The 19,839-nt window shown below is 40.3% G+C and overlaps 1 protein-coding gene across 1 annotated transcript in view; it reads right to left on the bottom strand.

Annotated features, from left to right (window-relative positions):
* Window positions 1–19,839, bottom strand: part of TDRD12 (tudor domain containing 12) — an 82,768-nt gene that overhangs the window by 22,178 nt on the left and 40,751 nt on the right. Inside the window, 13 exon segments of the mRNA XM_007471089.1 lie at window positions 2,017–2,116; window positions 4,622–4,842; window positions 4,976–5,115; window positions 5,723–5,837; window positions 6,603–6,731; window positions 6,973–7,164; window positions 8,554–8,681; window positions 9,164–9,323; window positions 11,181–11,366; window positions 13,511–13,618; window positions 13,997–14,057; window positions 15,460–15,540; window positions 18,474–18,550. Of these exon segments, the coding sequence (XP_007471151.1) occupies window positions 2,017–2,116; window positions 4,622–4,842; window positions 4,976–5,115; window positions 5,723–5,837; window positions 6,603–6,731; window positions 6,973–7,164; window positions 8,554–8,681; window positions 9,164–9,323; window positions 11,181–11,366; window positions 13,511–13,618; window positions 13,997–14,057; window positions 15,460–15,540; window positions 18,474–18,550 (1,698 nt within the window).

Raw genomic sequence — 19,839 nt, 5'->3', positions numbered from 1 at the left:
GTTGAGAGTCCGCCTGCCAATGCAGGGGACATGGGTTCGTGCCCTGGTCCAGGAAGATCCCACATGCTGCGGAGCGGCTGGGCCCGTGAGCCATGGCCACTGGGCCTGCGCATCCGGAGCCAGTGAGAGGCCCGCGTACCGCAAAAAAAAATAAATAAATAAAAATAAAAATAATAATAGGGGAAACTGGTGGGGGGTGCTGGGGGAGAGTACCGGGGAACTCTGTATTTTCTGCTCAGTTTTTCTGTAAAACTAAAACTGCTCAAAAAAATTAAAATCTATTAATTTAGATAACAACAACAAAAATAGCAGATGAGTAAAAACCACCCACATCACAAGACCTGCATGGTATCACTGTGTGTGCAGGAAGCAGCACTGGGAGGTGTGAGCTCGTCTGAAAGACTAGCAACAGGAGGATCCCACAAGAGGCAGCAGGTGTTCACTGAAAACACAGTGGGCCTGGGTGACAAGGGCAGCTGCACTGGAAGGCTTTCCTGCATTCTGATAGTGGGTGAAGGCTGGGCCCCTGTGAAATCTCCAAACTGTCCACCCAGGGACAAGAGAGATGAAGGAAGAAAAAGGCCAGATGTACCTGGGTGAGGGGCACAGAGCCAGGGTATCTCAAAGACCTCAGAAACTGTTTTCATTTTATTTATTTTTCTAACCAGACATGGGAACAACAGAAATGGAAACTCTGTGAAATTAGAAAAGTTATCCTGACCCACACCTCCTCCTCAAATTTAAGGAAAAGGAATTTTATCGAAAAATGAGCAACAGCAAAGCATCAAGGTCAAATCCCATATTAAGTTACAATAATAAAAAAGAGAATAAGAAGCAGAATAACAGTCCCTAGAGACAGTGAAGGCCACCAGAAAAATGTACCCAAAAAATAGATGAAAACTGTACTCCAATTTCAAAACTAGCTGCCTTTTAGCTTATTAAGAAAATGATATATGATATAAAAGAACCACATAAATCAGAATTTTAAAATGTAGAAATGAGGTGATAGAACTTGGGAAAGAATCAGAAATGAAAGACAAAAATCATTTCATCAATGAAAACTGTATTGGGTTGAATGGTAATCCATGCCTCCCACCACGCCCCCAAAGAAAACTGTCTCTGTGCTAACTCCCACGATCTGTGACTGTGACCTTATTTGGAAAAAAGGTGTTTGCAGATGTAATTAAGTATCTTTGGGTGAGGAGATCACTGTGGATTATGGGGGTGGGTTCTTTATCCACTGACAAGTGTGCTTTGTAGGAGGCACAGAGAGAAGAGGAGAGGGTGATGTGAAGATGAGGCAGAGACTTGGAGGGATGTGGCCACAAGGTGAAGACAGGCCAGGGAACGCCTGTAGTCAACAGCAGCTGGAAGAAGCAGGAAAGGGAGTCTTCAGACGGAGCACAGCCTGCTGACACCTTGATTTCAAACTCTGGCTTACAGGACTGTGAGAGAATAAACTTGTACTGTTTTAAGGCACCCAGTTCATGGTATTTGTACAAGCCCCAGGAAACGAGTACAGCACAGCCACACAAGGAGGAGCACAAGCATGAACGAACATAACAGATTCGCCCTAAGGGAAAGGGAAGGTGAAGGCAGAACACTCAAACTCAAAAAGAAAGGAAGAAATAATAAATTAAAAAAAAAAAAAGATTCACAAGAAAGTGACAACTCAACTCAGCAATTCTATCTGTATCTCAGAATATTCCCCAAAGGAATAATCATGGATGATCTGAAAAGGTTCGTGTAATCATCACATTATTTTTAATAGTCCCCAAAGGGAAACAACTTTCTTTCTAAAAATATAACTAAGAAATCCCTAAATTTAAGTGGTTTATCTATCTTCCAATTTGATCTTGGTTTTCTGAACGAACTGGCACCTTGAAATAAGGCACCACATGAGAACCCTTAAAATACTGTCATAATTGCATTCTATTAAATTCTACCTCATAAAGAAGGAAAGTTGTTCATTAAAATGACCATTAATCATTGGACAAGTTCTTTAATAGGACTTACTTTTATGTATCCAAACACTGGTAGAGTTTGGTTGGATAACTTCCTTGGCATGTCTACTTCTGGATTAACATGGTGTCGATCAGGACAGATCCTTTTGTCTCTGAAAAAAAGGAACAGGATTTTAAAACCAGGAAAAAAAAAAATAACAATTGTCAACATGAATTTTAAAGTATTCACCAGGAAAATTAATCTAGAATCGAAATCAGAGAACTTGTATTCCAAATGCTGTAAAGTTAAGTAACCAAATGCTGTAAAGTTAATTAGATCCCTCAGATGACACTAACAGTGTGTAAATAAGTGGAAAGGGATCCTAAAATTTAACTGGCACTGAGTAAACTTAAAGGACACAGTTACTGCATTATTTCTCCAGACAGTCTTAAATGCAGTACGTAAATGAACAAAATATACTTCCAAAATAAAGACTCTGAATCAGAAACACATCACTATAACCCACAACAGGGGCCAATGAACCTCTAAACCAGGAGCCACTCCGTAACCCAAACTGAGAAAGAGTTAAAGCTTCAGTTTTAAAATTCAATATTTTATTTATAGGCATAATGGAAATTGCTGCTAATAACCTGGATAATGTACATAATTCAAAGAAGTTAATTTCAATAATTATCTTAAAATTAAATTCAATCCAGTAGATATCTAGCAGACATCTACTACTCAGTCCCAGAGATCCACTGATCAAGTACTGGCATCGTATCTGGATCCCTGACTCAGGGATCTCCTGACTGTTAAGATATATCCATGTTCTCCAAATTGATTCATTATAATCAATGCAGTTATCAAAATTCCAGCAACGTTTTTGAAGAAACCGACAACCCTTTCTAAAATAAACATGGAGATGCATTAGACTTAAAATGCCAAAACAACCCTGAAGGAGAGCAAAGTTGGAGGACTTAAATACCATTTCCCAAGACCCACTATAAGCTACAGTACTTTAAAAAGTATGTAGTACTGGTGTAAGAATAGACAAATAGACCAATGTAACAGAGGGAGTCCACAAATGGATCACATATACCATCGTCTGGGTTATGTCAAAGGCACCAACTCAGTGAGAACACAACAGTGTTTTAAATAAAGAATGCTGGAGCAAGAGATTATCCATACAGAAAAAAGTAAACCTTGCCCCATATCAAACACTACACACAAAAATTAATTCAATATAGATTATATGCCTAAATGTGGAAGCTAAATCTATAAAACTTCTAGAAGAAAATATAGAAGAATGTCTTCATGATCTAGAGATAGGCAATTTATTTCTTATATTAAAACACAATAAAACAGTAACCATAAAACATTTCATCAAAATTAAAAATGTCTGTCCACTGAAAGACTCTTAAAAGAGTGAAAAGGCAAGCCACAGACTGGGAGAAGTTTCCCAATGCATATATGCATATCTCTGACAAAGCAGTTGTATCAAGAATAAACAAATTATTCCTATAAACCAATAAACACCCCATTTAAAAAATGGGCAGAAGACCTGAACAGGCATTTCACAGAAAAGGATGTCAAATGTCCTACAATCATGTGAAAAGCCATTCAACGTCATGAATTCTTAGGGAAATGCAAGTAAAAATAACAATGGTTTTCCCCTACACCCCCATGAATACTAAGTGTTGGTGAGGATACAGAGCAACCCAAACTCCCTCACACACACCTGGTGGGATCATAAGATGACCAACCGCTCTGGCAAAGTTAAACACAAGTCTACCCCATGGCCCAGCAGTACCACTCCAGAGTATAATATATACCCGAGAGAAACGGGTGCATATTTCCAGAAAAGGACACGTACAAGAGCGTTCATGGCAGCTTCATACATAATACAACACACAGGCCCGTCAAGAGTAGAATGGATATATACATCATGATATATTCATACAACAGAATTTTTAAAAAATATTTATTTATTTATTTTGTTGTGTCAGGTCTTAATCCCAGCACACAGGATCTTCGTTGCAGTACTTGGGATCTTTTGCTGTGGTGCGCGGGCTCTTCATTGCGGCACGCGGGCTTCTCTCTAGTTGTGGCGTGCAGGTTTTCTCTCTCTAGCTGTGGCGCGGGTTCCAGAGCGTGTGGACTCTGTAGCAGTTTGTGGCATGCGGGCTCTCTAGTTGAGGTGCGTGAGCTCAGTAGTTGTGGCACACGGGCTTAGTTGCCCTGTGGGATGTGGGATGCTAGTTCCCCGACCAGGTATCGAGCCTGCATCCCCTGCATTGGAAGGTGGATTCTTTACCACTGGACCACCAGGGAAGTCCCCACACAACAGAATTCTGAGCCACAAAATAAATAAGTAAATAAAATACCAATACACGCAACAACATGGATGAATGCCACAGACAGTACTGATAGATGGAGCACACTACAATTCCATGTATATAAAATTCTAAAACAAGCAAAATTAGTCAGTGCTGGTAGATAGAGTGAGGGTGGTTACTTCAAATTGGGAACAGGAGGGGATCTTGCAGGGGCTCCCTCAGAGCTGGGCAGTAGCTCACATGGGTCGCATATGCATATAACAATCATCAAGCTGTAAACTTATCATCTGTGCAGTTTACTGTATGCTACATGTCAGTTATAAAAATGATGACTGGCTTACTTGCAAAAACCAAAAGCCTTAAGATACGGACAAAGAGGCCTTCTGGCTTTTTTATCTTCTTTGGCTTCCAGGACCCCTGCAGTAAACTCGTAGAGCTCTGAAGGAATCTTGGTATCTGCTCGCTCCAAGTAGCGCAGGACACCAACTGCATGGCAGGCATTTCTCTCCGTCAGCAGCAATACAGATTTGGTTTTTTTATCTCCCTGTTCTGCAGGAGAACCCTTAAAATTGGGGGTGAATAAAGGAAGTGGATCATCCATACCAGTCTAAATGATAAAACTTTCTGGACTCTGCATTTGTCATTATGTAGAAAATGCCAGTGAAACATTAAATGATAATATAAATTAATCAAACCTGTTCAGTTAAACTCTGAAAATGATCAGACATGCAATACAGGCGCCCACCAAAAATTTTCGGCGAGGAAGGAAAGCTGAAGTGAATCACACACGTGGCATCGGTGATGGCCAAGAGTGGTGTGCAATCATCTGTTAAGGCTGGAGAAAAGGATTCGGACAATTTCAAATGAAGCTGGAATTTTACTGCACATACTTTACAGGACAATTCCAGGAACCACACTTCAAAACATTTCTTTACTGCATTTTACTTTTCAGATGCAAAGAAACTTCCTTCCCATTTCTTTTCCCAAAATTTCAAAGCCCAGTAATTAAATTCCAGAGAAAAGTGGTCTCCTTTTGAACTCGAAAAATGCCTCTATTACAAATCTTGGCTGCCCATATGGTTTTCACTTATTTTATACATTTTGACTTTTATATTTCCAATATTACATTTAACAACCATTTACGACAAGCTTCATCATAGGCATACACATATGACAGTGATCCTTGAGCTGGAACTGCAGGGAGCACGGCTAGCCCAAGGGCCGCTCGCTGCCTACTAACCTGAGACACTTGGATTCCATCTCAGTATCAAAATCTTAGTCAAGGTTAATTTTCACTTTGAAATTCACATTACTAATACATTCTCAATAAATCTGGGAAATGATGAGAAATTTGGAGAAGAGGTAAATAAATTAACGAACTGAAGACATAATTCCTGTTAGCTCAGCCTTCTCTAAATACAAGTGGAAATTAAAATACTTACCTAATACAATGTGGGAACCAGAACTTAACTTCTTCCATTGTTCTGAAACACTTTTTAAATTAAAAATCATTTCTTTATGCATTTTCAAGCAAAATATGGAACTGCTTTCTACTACCTAAAGATGAAACCAAAGGGGCCAGTTCACAGTCAGGAACATAAGCTCGAAGATAATTTTTCATCAATAATTATCGATACAAATCATTTAAAATTATCCGTGAGGGTCTCACCTCACTGCTCCACTAATTCTAAGAATGAAATGGTTGTAAATTTAAAGAAATATATTTTCAAAATTCTATGGTTTCTATCTAAAAACTTGCTCCAGTGAAACAAACATTGTTTTGCTAAAACTATTTTCCTTTCTTTTAAAATAATGTGTACATACATATATGTGCGTGTATATACACTTGTGTGCATGTATATTTACCTACCCAGATTATCTGTAGAGATATGTATACATATACATGAAATTTATGGTACTATTGTCAAGAGGGTACTGTTGTTTTTCACTATACCTGCTAGTTCATTTTTGCTAAGGGTGGGTGCACTACCGATTCTTTTGTATTTGGCCTCATTTCTACACTTTAGCATTAATTTATATACAATTAGATTAAATAAATCTTTAGCCAGTTTATTTGGCTTTTTTGGCTAAATGATGATATATTTTAGCATTATCGTCTCTATTTTCTTAAATAGAGGGTTCAGAAGATGTTGGCACTTCCTCATGAACCAGATCCTTTTCATGCTCTGCCAGGTCCCCCTTGTGGACTGCTGGCTATTTCCCTATCAAATATGTAACTACCCCAAGTAATTCTCTGGTGACTCAAGATTCAACCACAGTTTAAACAAGCAGTAAGAACGTTTCACGTGTGGAAGGGCTCACCTTACACACTATTTCTGTTTCAGCTACAGAACCGGTGAAGATCAAGGTCTTCTGTGCCTGACTTGGAACGAAATCAAGAGTTTGGAGTAAAGTGGAGGTCTTTTCACATTCCAGGCAAAGATGTACTACCTGGTAATGAAATGCAGAAACAGTGGGATTTTTAAAAAATGTTCAAGGTGCTCCAGTTTTACTTTTTATGGCAAAGTCATAATTTTAATAGAAAAGAAGGTATAGAAAAGCAATATAAATCTAAATACACAATTACAGGTTGTATATGAAATTAATGCTGTAATCTTTTAATATTAAGCCATGAATAAAGGTTACTTGCTTGTGCTCACCAACCCCCCACCACACACACCCAGGACTCTACCTGTTGGACGCTGCCATAGAGGGCAGCCTCCTCCATGGCTGTGATCACAATGTAGGGGTCATTCATGAACTCTTTGATTAACTGCTCTATATGTCTGTTCCAATGAACTCCAACTGCAACAATCTGATGTGGGGCAGATTCCCTTTCTTCAACTTCAATAATTTTTTTTAAGTTATCTAATATAGGATATATCTAAAAAATCAGCATAATTAATTTCACTTTTATTTCAAAAGAAACTAATAATTAGTCTGACAGAACATAAAAGGTAAGGAATGTATATTTTCTGTTCTCAGAGTGGGAAAGGTCTTTAAACATGAAAGTAAAAGAAAAAACTAAAAAGGAAAAATGTTTCTGTATAGACAAAATTAAAACAAACACCTAGGTAAATACGGGCAACACGGGTAACAAAGGATGAACAGCCTTATATAAAAACTTCTACAAACTAGCTAGAAAAAGATGATCCCAGTGAAAGAAAACAAGCGAAGGAAATGAACAAGCAGCTCCTAGAAGAATGGGTACAAATGGCCAGTATGAATTAATGCTCAATTTAACAAAGTAATCAAGGAAATACAGATGAAGCAAATCAGATGCCACATGTAACAATCAGCCTAGAAAAGAAAGCTGGACGAGGGCTTCCTACTGCCAGGGGTGCAGGCAGTGTGGCGCGGAGGCACACTGCCAGAGGGAGTGCAAACCCATCTACACTTTCAGAGTGCCACTGAACAAGGCAGCGTTCCAGATACTAGCTTTGCAAATAAGAACTGAGACAGTCAGTAAGTCACAAAGCCTGGGCTTGACCTTGGGGCCACTGCTGCTCCCAAAGGAATGCTCCTGACCTTCAGGCTACACTGCTTCCAACAAGTGCCTTTTAAGAATTCATAGCCTTTGATCCATTAATCCCCTTCCTAGGAATTTATCCTAAGAAAACATGTGCAAAAAGATGTTTCTTCAGCTACACACATACACACAAATGATGCTAAATGTCCATATATAAGACAATCAGAAAATAAATTATGTTATGTCCACAGGGTTCAATACCACATGGCCAGTAACAATCATGCTAGAGAACAGTTAGTAGCAATACTCACAATGCTGTTCAATGAAATGCAAGTTACAAACTAATACATAAAATAAGGTCCTGATATTATTAATTACATGTATCAAGAGACACAGGAATTACAAAAAGGGAAGAAATACTCTAAAATAGTAACAGTGGTTACCTCTGAGCATAAGATTATGGATGTTGGGGTTTTTCAAGTGTTCTTCTCTATTTCTCAAATCTTCTAAAATAAACTTATTGCTTACATAAACCAGAAAAATACTGATTTTAGAAAATTTCCCTGGGAAAGAAATTTTGCTCTTCAAAGAGAACTTTAACATTGGGTAGAAAATTCAGATAAACCTTCTCTCCTCTTAATTATAGCAGTTAAAGGGAAACATTTTTTAGATTAACCAGCTTCTTCCCAACTAGACATGTTTCCTGACTCCTAAAAGACTTTAATTTTACATATATATATATATATATATACACATATATATATTTCTGAGTAGTAATGACATCTAAATAAATGCCATACTTACTTGTTCATTAGCTTCAGAGAATAATACTTCCACCTCATCCAAAATCAGATGACAGAGTCTAAGAAATAACAAGCTTTGATATTTGAGAAGTCTCAGGAGGCTATGTGGTGTTGTAACAATTACATTGCCTACATTTTAAAAGAAAACACAGTTAACATCTTAGATTTTCCACAGGTTTTTCTAACATTTCCTTTGCTAAGATTCCACATACTTTCTAGAAATGCCTTTCAATAAAATAAACCCTGTGTTTCTTACTCAGGTGGGTGTGAGAAGAGCCCTGCCCAGGCTGCCCCTGTACTGTCTGACTAAATACCTGCATTCCCACCAGGTTTTGAGCTCCTGAAAGGCAGGGGGTGGTTTTAGTCAACAGCTAATAAACAGTTAAGTGTTTAATAAATAGTTGATAAATGAATGAAAAGACTTAGTTTTCTCAGTAAAACAGATGTAAGCCAAGAGTAAACCTTCACCACCATCACTGATCGGTAACTGACAAGCAAGGTCTGGCTGATCGTCACACAAGCCCGGGGTCAGTGCTGGCTCCCAGGCCTGCCTGAGCAGGCTTCCACTGTGTTCTCTAGGGAAAACCAAATAGCTTGGAAAGGATGCTTACACCCCCTTGGAAGCTTCATATTTTTGGCTTCATCTTTGTGGAGTCCGATTGTTAATACCACAGGATGAACAACAGGCCTGGAGGACATGCTACAGTCTCCCAATAATTCAAAAACTAATTGGGCCTTTTTCCACCCAGGGCACACGATGACTGCCAGAGGCTGCAAAGACAAATAAAATTCACATAATTTTGGACAAAGGTTAAGAATCAAAGACATGCAGAACATCTCCCCGTACACAGTAAGCACTGTAAGTTTTTGCTATCATCACTGTCATGCAGGTCAGAAAAGTCAAAATATAATTTCATTAGAATGGATTCAGACACACTGACTCAGATTCTGCCAGGGCTTAAACTATGCACAAGTATTAAATCATTTAGTCCTTAAAGTCCCCATACAGGATGAGACCTATTACTACCTCACTTGACAGATGAGGAGCCTAAGGGACAGAGAGGTGAAGTTTGTTGCCCAAGGCTGCACAGCTAATATTCAGTAGAAGCAGGATTTAAAGCCAGGCAATCCGGCTCCAGACCTCCTGCTGCTAAGCACAAGGATGAACTGCCTCCTGAAAGGGGCCCTGAAAAAGGTTGACATCGCTTTCTTAGGAGATTAAGTTCCCTACTGTACCATCTGACCCCTGCCCTCCACTATCCCACAGATATCTCTCAATATCTGCCTGCCAAACACCTTCCTGGACACCTGCCCTCAGTTAACTGAAGACAAGAATGAGTCTCCTCTTTTTTTTTATGCAGACGCAGGCAAGCGCCAGCTTCCAGGGCTCAAGCCTAAATGCAGACTGACCCTGGAGATGCGGAAAAAGCAGAATGGACACAAGGGTCAGACCTGGACATTCCTTTCTGGCCTGGCCAGGGGGTCTATCTCAACACAAGCTGCATCTCATCAGTGGGCTCAGCTGCTACCTGATTGAGGGATACAAATGTATCCATTTAATATTATTAAGTCAATACATCATAACACAGATTTCCAAAGAGAACTCATTAAACTACATAGCATAATCAGAAAAATAAACTAGTATCTTTTCTAAGATGAAATTCGAATTGTCTTTCGTACTGCTATTTTTCACCTTATAATGAGTGATGGAACCATCTGTAGTGTATCTTGGGAGAAGATGTGAGACGGGTCTCATACACGTCAATTCACCTAACAGCCAAAACCCCAGCAAAGCAGATGTCACTCACTCGCCATCATTTGACCCTCACATCCAATTTCTTTCCTTTCCATCATCCTTCTTAGCTATTATTTGATTCTTATGAGTGGGAAAAATAAAGTGGGATTATAAAACAGTGTGGGGTTCTGTGAAGATAATTTAAAGAATAGGGACGAGATGACAGAAATCCTAAATTCAAGTCCCACTTCTTGTCACACTTGTCAGCAGGTAAGAACTTTTACCAGTAACTTTTCATGAGCTTAATTTTCTCATCTATAAAATAGTGAAAACAATACACGGCCTGACCATCTCAAGGGTTTGCCGTGATAATTACGTGAATCGAATCAGTTAGATAATTCTATAAACTGTACAGTCATCACTAAAAGCCAGGACTCTCCCAACTCAGCTGATGGCTCACAACTAGGGGTTCTCGGTAAGAATCAGTGTGAGAGAATCAGTGACTGTGTTGAGAAAAGAGTTTCTCATAGGACGGTCTCTGTTCTGCCGGGTTTTTTTGGTTTGTTTTTTGTTTTTGTTTTTTGGGGTTTTTTTTTGAGGTACGCGGGCCTCTCACTGTTGTGTCCTTTCCCGTTGCGGAGCACAGGCTCCGGACGCATAGGCTCAGTGGCCATGGCTCACGGGGCCCAGCCGCTCCGCGGCATGTGGGATCGTCCCAGACAGGGGCACGAACCCGTGTCCCCTGCATCGGCAGGCGGACTCTCAACCACTGCGCCACCAGGGAAGCCCCCTGCCAGTTTTAATGTAACTTAAACTTTACCAAAGATTAGGTGTCAAATTTAAAATAAATATTTAATCCATTTTGTTGTTAAACAAAAATGTCTTCAACTTACTCCATTTCTACTTGGTAATGACTTGTAGCAGCCCCCTGTTTGCAAAATCGTAAGCAGTGGTGGAAGGTACAACAAAGGGTCATTTCCACAATGAGAAATGACCACCACGTCACAGCCACGTGCTATGGGAGGCCAAGAGTAAGATTCAGTGTGGCTGGGGCCCGGAAACTTATTTCTTTGAAGAGCCTACAAAACATCAACGACAACCAAAACAACAATAAAGCCCAGAAAACGAATAAACCTCTCATTGCTCACTTTACCCCAATAACGAGTATACACTGCTTAATGTGGTATTATCCAAGACCTAACTTAATAAGTCCCCCCTGAATCTTTTCCAGCAACAAACTCCTGCTCAAAAGACTCTTGCTTTTCTGGGCTCCCAACTGAAAGGATCCAATAGGCAGTCTGTTGAAGCACCAGGTGCTTAACGCTTCACCACAGCAAAGATGTGGCTTCTCTTCCTCCTGATAAACTGCTGGTGCATCAGCTCCACTTAGAAAGTTTTTAAAAAACTTGCCATTGTTTGCTTATTTTTCCATGTAATTCGCTGTCATCGAAACCTCCCAAATGTTCCACAGAGGAGAGTTCTCCAGCCACGCTGATGAGATCTGCCAAAAGGCTGAACTCATCAGCACCGTCCTCTCTCTGAAGGTCTCATCCCCCGGCCCCGAACCCCAGCTGCACTCGGGACTGGGATCCCCCTGCAACATCACCCTTTTTGCTGCAACTTTCTCGGTTGAATTTCTTGGTTTGGTGGAGAACAAATTTCGGTAGCTTCTCGACAAAGGGTACAGGGGAAGGAAATCTGAGATTCTGCACGTGTGAAAATGTCTTCATACTATCCTTACACTTCAGTAATCGTTTGAGTACAGACCTCTAGGCCGGAAATAACTTTTCACGAGAATCGTGGAGTCACTGCTCCTCTGGTGAACTGTGGGAAAGTCTGAAGTCATTCTGATTCCTGACCCCGCCGGGGGATGGGTTTCTTCTCTCTGGAAGCTTTCACGATCTCTGAATCCCTCCAGTTCAGATGCTTCATAGCAACGTGTCTACGCTCCTGCTCCTCGGTTGTGCTGGGTCTCCGGGCGGCAAACTCTCTTAACTTAGAAAGTCATATCCATTAAGTAAGGAAAGTGTCCATGTGTTATTCTCAGAATTTTTGGTCCTCTGCCGTCATTCTTTCTAGAAATCCCACTCAGATACGAGACCTCAGATTGACCCTCAAATCCTCTTTCCCCCCCATTTCCATCTCTTTGTCCTGTGTTCTACTTTCTGATTGTTAACTTCTATTCTACGTCTCATATCTACTGTTTATTTCCATAGCATTTTTAATTTCTAAGAGCCCTTTTTATCTCTGTTCCTTTTGTTTTTAGTAGCACCCTATTATTGTTAAATCCAAGCAATATCTTCTCTTATCTCCGAGGATATCTATTTTCTAATGTTTTCTTCCACTCCTTACATTGCTTGTTTCTTTCAGAGTTTGTTTTGGTCTTTTTTTTTTTTTTTTTCCCCCTAGGTTAAGGCTTTCTTCCAATGTCCAAGGATCCCTGATGTCTGCTCACATCGAGGACACTGAAAGCTGACTGTATCCGCAGGCAGGGCAGAGCTCATCACCATGTGAGTGTCACATCACTGCAGGGAGACAGGCAGCGAGCATGCATTTTTACGGTGAGGACTCAAAAACAGCATCACCGCAAGGTCATTCTCTAGGGTCATTCGGTTTCTCCAAACAGAGCCTCCAATCTCCTTCCTGAGAAACTGGCTGAAGATGTTCAGGAAGCAAGGCAGGGAGTTCACTGCCCTCCCCGTGTCACTCCTTCCTCAGGTGGTCAGCCATCCCGGCTGCTTCTTTTCCATCTTCCAAAAGCCTGTAGAAATTTCTTGTCCAATAAAGGCTCCGCTCTCATTCTATTCATCCTTGTAGTCTTTTTGTTTTGTTTTTTTTTCAATGTCAAGAGGGAAGTAGATAAAGATTTATGATCGAAACTGATGATCTAAGTGAAACCACAGGTCTATAACGCAATTCTGAAAAGAATACTAAGAAGTACATTCTAATTGCCTTGACTACTTGTGCCCCTTCTAAGCCCCTTTTCAGAGGCGCATTTGAAAACTTATTTCAGAAAAGCACTTAGGTTTCTCCACACAAGAATTATTCACTTATAAGAAGTTAACCTGGACTTTAAGAATAAATGAGAAATTAATAATAAAATCTTGAGAATTTCAAAAGCAAAGAAATTACATAAATGCAAACTTAAAACTGTTTTATTAAAAATCTTTCTATGTTAGGGCAGGTCAGTACTCCTTCACAAGCCTGGTCTGAGCCCCGTCACCTTTTTCAGGTCTGCCGAGAGTGGCGCCTTGTTGATGGACAAGCAGGGCTCCACCCTGGTCCGCAGAACGACCAAGGGCAGCCGGGAGCCTGACTTCAGCTTCTGCAACTAAGAACACAGATGTCAGATGGCTCTGCCCTGTGGTGTAGGCACAGAATACCAAGAACTTTATGGAAATAAAGAAGATATAAGAGTTTGGTGTCCATGTAAAACCCTAAGTTTATATGCTTATAAAGACCCACCAAAATTACCAAAATAAAAGGAAGATTATCCATTACCCAAAAGAGCCGTGTCTCTAAAGCAATAATTCATTAGATAATTTCTAAAAGGATATCTTCAGGTAAAGATAATTTCTAAAAGGATATCTTCAGGTAAAGTGGTAAACTCCATGCAAGGAGTTTCTCTTCATATCTCAAATCTAGAGGGAGGAAGGGGAAGGATTTAAAGAGTAAACAGTTTTCTTTCTCTTGTGGGTGTTTGCCATACCTGCTGCAGATCAGAGATTCCACCGGCTCTCAAATGATCAGGATTTAGAAACTGCAATAATCTGTAAAATAAAAGGATAATTTGAAGAAGAAAGGAGTGTTTATATTTCTTCAGTTGAGCTATTATTCTAATTCTTCCTCGACAGAGGTAAAATGAACTCTGTCTCCCAAGGCATGGCTATGACATTACTGCTTGTTCTGTTTTGCCTTGTCTATTGCTACATAAGGGGCCATGGGGGTCTTGCCAGTCTCATGCTTGCCCCCTCTCCCTCCCCCACCGGGCCCTGCTCTGTGGACACAGCACTGCCAATCCCAGGACCACTTGCTCTGGACATGGAGAAAGACGGCATGATCACTAGGTCATCTCATGTTTCTTCTAAGAAACCCACTGCCTCCTTCCTTTTTTGCTGTTCGATCTTTAATCACTTCAAGGTTCCCTGGAACCCACTACAGACTGATAGAATAACTGATGTCATTTCACCAGTGGGTTCTAAGTAAAGGGCATGTAGCTAAAAGAAATGAGCTGCATGGATAACCAAGGTCTTTGGTTCCAAGGAGAATAGCCTGTTGTAGCAACACAACTTTCAGGTATTAGGTGGAGGGACGCCTGGGTAAGAGGATGTCAACTCTGGTACATTAACAGCCACCCCCAGATCTACGGGCTCCATGGCGGCCTTCAGAGCCCTCGGCCCCGGACATGGTGAGGACCTCCTGCTGGGCGAGGGGACATCACAGGGCCACAGAGTGGCCTCTGGGAAGTCGGGACACCAAAATGGCTGTAGGGTCAACACCCTCTCCCCAGTCATCTCAGGCCAGTTAGTGGATGCAGTACAACCTACCCACTTCTGAACTGTCTCAAACACTTTGTCACTCTGGTGGTTTTAGAGCAGCCATAGTTACTTGGAATGTAAGAGCGCTTTTAAGCTAGTAGGGTAAGAAATCATAAAAATTGGTATGAAAATATTTTGTGGATTAAACAAGTATAAAATGAAGTGATCACTCTATTGTTAACACCTTGTAAGTGAAAACTTCGTGACTCTGGCAGGACAAAAAAACCCAAAAAATCCTGAAGTTCTACACTGCAAATAGTTAAACAGTTTCTCCAGCAGGCGGTAGATCTATTTAACATCAGAAAACTGGGAAGAAAGCAAGCACCAACCCATATAAAATCAACAGCCCCAAAAGATCGACTACACATAATTTGTTTCATAAAACTGTTCACTTGACAAGAGAATCAGGAACAGGAGGTAGAAAATGACTATTTACAGCGGAACAAAGCTTTAAACAGAAAAATCTACTCTAGCAAACGGAAAAGAAAAAACTTGTGTGTATATGTATTTATTTACTTTATGGGAATGAAGGTTTGAAATTAATAATAAAATCATATTTTCAATTCTTCCTGCTTATAATGTTTTTTTTACAATTATTTCAATTGAAAATTTAGGCCAAGAAAAAAATCCGTACTTCACACAGCTGTTCTTCTCACTGTATTCTTTCTTCTCAGCCAATCTAAGCAGTTTCTCATTTGACCTCCGACATAAAGCACTAGAAATCAAAAACATTTATTACAATTTCTGAACCCATTTATCCCAAACCTCAAAATACCGTTATTTTCTGGGAGGAAATTTAAGAAGTTCCACTGGAATAAGCTGATCAACTGAAGTAAATTCTGTGAGAACTGAGACTGAGCCCTTCGAGTATGAAAACCATTTTGACAGCCCTGGGCTGCCAAGAGGGAGCAAGCCCACTACATCCTCTCTTCCTTACTGATCACAACTAGAAACTTGGGATGAAGCACGCAACTAGAGCGGAGAGAAGTCAAAACGTGAAAAGCCACCAGAGCTATGGAGAGTTTCCTGGCCTTCTCTTGGTGTTGAGCTGAGGGTAGCCTGAGTTGCAGAATGGCGTAGAAGATGCAGACATCAAAAACCCTGAGAGAAACTCTCTACCGTCATCCCTTAGTATCTACAGGGGGCTGGTTCCAGGAGCCCTGCGGATACCAAAATCCACGGATGCTCACGTAAGATGGTGTAGTACAGTCGGCCCTCCGTTCCCAAGGGACCTGTGCCAGTGCGGGTGCAGGAGCTGTGAATAAGGAGGGCCGACTGTATTTCAAGCCGGAGAACAGGGAAGGGCCTTAAACCAGAGGATGTAAGGAATCCCGACTTCTCTCTTCTCTTCCTCTCCTGGCCCTGCCCCAAGGGCCGCTCTGATCGCGGAGCTGCATGCTGCAGTGGTAACGGCAGTGCGGTCACTTAAAACCCTGAGAGAAAACTTCTCCCTCCCTTTAAGGAACCAGGAAATAGGGGCCCAGTAGTCTAAAGACTGTACAAGGAAAATCCCCCTCATTTTTCCTCTCTTATTTCTATTGCTATTTTATTACACAAGCAGCCCCAATCACACAGAACTGCATGGTAGCTTCTCCACAAGAAACCATCTACCTGGTCAGAGGAACAGAGAGAGAGAGCATCTAGAAAATGGCGAATGTGAGGAAAATCCTGGGGGATAAAAAAGAGATAGAGAGCTGGGTGGCGGGGGGGAATCCCTTATTTCTGTTTATGGCCCAAAAAGAAGTCCCATGCTCACCCCAAGTTGAGCATATTCAGAACAGACCCAAAGCAGTGTACCAAAGACTTAGAAACAGTGCCGCAATCACCACCCACAGCAAGTGAGACAGAATTTGAGGTCTGAACCTTAAGGAAGTGATGACCTCCTGCTAAAACAAACAACAAAAACAACAAAGTCAACACCCTCCAGAGGATTCTAAACCAGAGTCTCATACCATAATATTCAAAATATCCAGAATGCAATCCAAAATTACTTGACATACAAAGAATCAGGAAAATCAGACAGACTGTAGAGGGAAAAGATAATCACCAGGTGCCAACCCCAGCACAGCTCAGAAGGGTGAATTATCAAGCAGCTGCTATAACCATGCTCCATAAGAAAAGGAAAGGTGAGCACTATTGAACGAAATGATAAGAACTCTCCTTTCTTCTCAGCAAAAAAAAATACAGATTAGAAAAATATTAAATAAAAATTTTATTTAATTATAAAATATAATACATCAAATAAAAAATTCACTGGATGGGCTTAGTAGCAAAATGGAGATGACGGAAGAGTCAATTAAACATAGATCAGCAGAATTATTAATATGACAAACAGCAAGAAGAAAAGGCTGCAAAAATGAACAGACCCTCAGGGACATTTGTCTCATTAAGAGTCTCAAAAGGAGAGGAGAAAGAGATGAGCACAGAAAAAATATTTGTAGGATAACAGCTGAATACTTACCAAATTTGATGAAGCAGAAAAAATATTTGTAGGATAACAGCTGAATACTTACCAAATTTGATGAAAAGACAGAAGCCTACAAATGAAGAACCCTAATGAACCCCAAGCATAAGAAACGTGAGCAAAAAAACTACACCAAGACATGTGATACAATAATTAAATTGTCCAAACCAGCAATAAAGAGGAAATCTTAAAAGCAGAGGAAATCTTAAAAGCAGAGGAAAAAGACATGCTGCACACAGAGGAACAAAGGAAAAAGATGATGGTAGATTTTGCACTGGTAACAATATGAGCAAAGCAGATGGTGGAGCAACATCTTTAAAACACAGGGAAAAAGAAATTTAAACCTTGAATTCTATCCTTGCAAAGGTTTTGTTTTTTTTTAAATGAAGCTAAAATATTTTTTCAGACATACAAAAGCTGAAAGAATTCATCACCAGCAGACCCATAATACAAGAAATAGTAAAGGAAGTCCTTCAGGTAGAAGGAAAATGGTACCACATGGAAATCTGCATCTACACAAAAATTGAAAAGCATGGATGGTAACTACATGGGTAAATATATAATTTTTCTTATTATTTATTTAAATCCCTCTAAAAGAAAAATCACTGTTTAAATACAAACAATAACAGATTCCAGCATTTATAACAAATGTACAAATAAAATGTATGACAACACTTGCATAAAGTTCAGAAGGGGAGAAATGGAAGCTTCCCATTTTAAGATCTTACACTATATGTGAAATGTATAACATTATAATACATCCTTTCTGTGATCTCATTAGTATCACTGACATGGATCTTGATGAGGACAGGGTTACAAAGTCTTTGATGCTCATCTTCAAAAATATAACAGACCCATTCTTTGCTTTCCACCAACTTGAACTGCCATCTGGCCCACATTTACCCATCCTTTACATCAAGACAATGTCACTGGACCTGCCTTACAGACACAACTTTGTCTGATAAGGTAACAAGGAGACAAGAATCACTACCACTTTTTGGTCAACTGTGCTGCTGGGCAGTTGTCAAACATTTTAATTTTAAATTAATATATGTTTAATCGATATTTCCAAGGTCACTCTTTTTTTGAAATTGAAATTCTTCTATCATCAATCTTATAGAATGCTGTATAAAACAATATTATACTTAAGTCTCTAGTCAATTACACTGGTTTTCAAATCATACCTTGCTGCTGGTATATCTGGATCGGCATACACGGTTATGCCTCTTTTCATTGGCCAATACACTGAAGACTCAACACGCTGTAAAAAAAATTTTTTCAGAAAGAATAATTATACTAACATGATATACGTTCTTGAGGAACCAAAATTCCATGGGAGTTATTCTCATAGACAACCATCCCAGATAACATTCAGTCAACACAGATATGAAGAGACCAAGGACTGGAGAGCTGGGTGATTATGCCACTGCTATAACCACTAGATTGAAATGTCCAAATAGCAGGCAGCTGCCTTTTCATATAATCAGTATTTAAAATGTCCTGGAATTACTTTTGCCTGTCTTTTCAAAAGACCTGGAGGGACAGGTTAGACTTGACCTTAACTATCAGAGTGTCCCATAATTCTAGATTTTTACACCCTTGTTAAAATGAGAATAAATACCCAATTTTGTAAGAGTGGTCAGTAAGCCAAGAACAAGGATTTGAGTTTCCCACTTGGAAATTTTATTTATAAGCCATGATTACTAAATCTTTATAAATTTAAGTAATTTTTTTTTTTTTTTTTTTTTTTTTTTTTTTTTGTGGTGCTACGCGGGCCTCTCACTGTTGTGGCCTCTCCCGTTGCGGAGCATAGGCTCCAGACGCACAGGCTCAGCGGCCATGGCTCACGGGCCCAGCCGCCCCATGGCATGTGGGATCTTCCCAGACCGGGGCACGAACCCATGTCCCCTGCATCGGCAGACGGACTCTCAACCACTGCGCCACCAGGGAAGCCCCAATTTAAGTAATTTTTTAAAAGTCTCTTCCGGACTCACATATTCCTTTTGGGAAACCCTTACTAGATAATACATGCATCTGGTATGAAATACATAAAATACAAAATCACATACAGTGAAAATTAAGCCTTCAAGAAAATTAAACCACCTAGGTTTTCTATGCCTACCTAGAGCTATCTCCTTATTTTCAACATGGACTTCCAGAAATACTCAATGCGTTTCAAGAGTATATAGTATATATAACATGTTTTTTTGTTTTTTGTGGGTTTTTTTGCGGTATGTGGACCTCTCACTGTTGTGGCCTCTCCTGTTGTGGAGCACAGGCTCCAGACGCGCAGGCTCAGCAGCCATGGCTCACGGGCCCAGCCGCTATGCGGCATATGGGATCTTCCCAGACCAGGGCACGAACGCATGTCCCCCTGCATCGGCAGGCGGACTCTCAACCACTGCGCCACCAGGGATGCCCTGTAACATGTTTTTTAACATGAAGAATAAAGCATGCTTTTTCTTTTCACTTAGTAATATCTCTGGGAGTTAACGGTACACATTGCAGCTCATTAATTATTTCCAGTTCTCCTTCTGGCTAATCAGCAGG

Source organism: Lipotes vexillifer, unplaced genomic scaffold (genome assembly GCF_000442215.2).
Source record: "Lipotes vexillifer unplaced genomic scaffold, Lipotes_vexillifer_v1.1 scaffold182, whole genome shotgun sequence".
In the NCBI taxonomy this organism is placed as follows: domain Eukaryota; kingdom Metazoa; phylum Chordata; class Mammalia; order Artiodactyla; family Lipotidae; genus Lipotes; species Lipotes vexillifer.
Note: the sequence above shows the minus strand (reverse complement) of the source record. Positions and strands in the feature narration are given on the sequence as shown.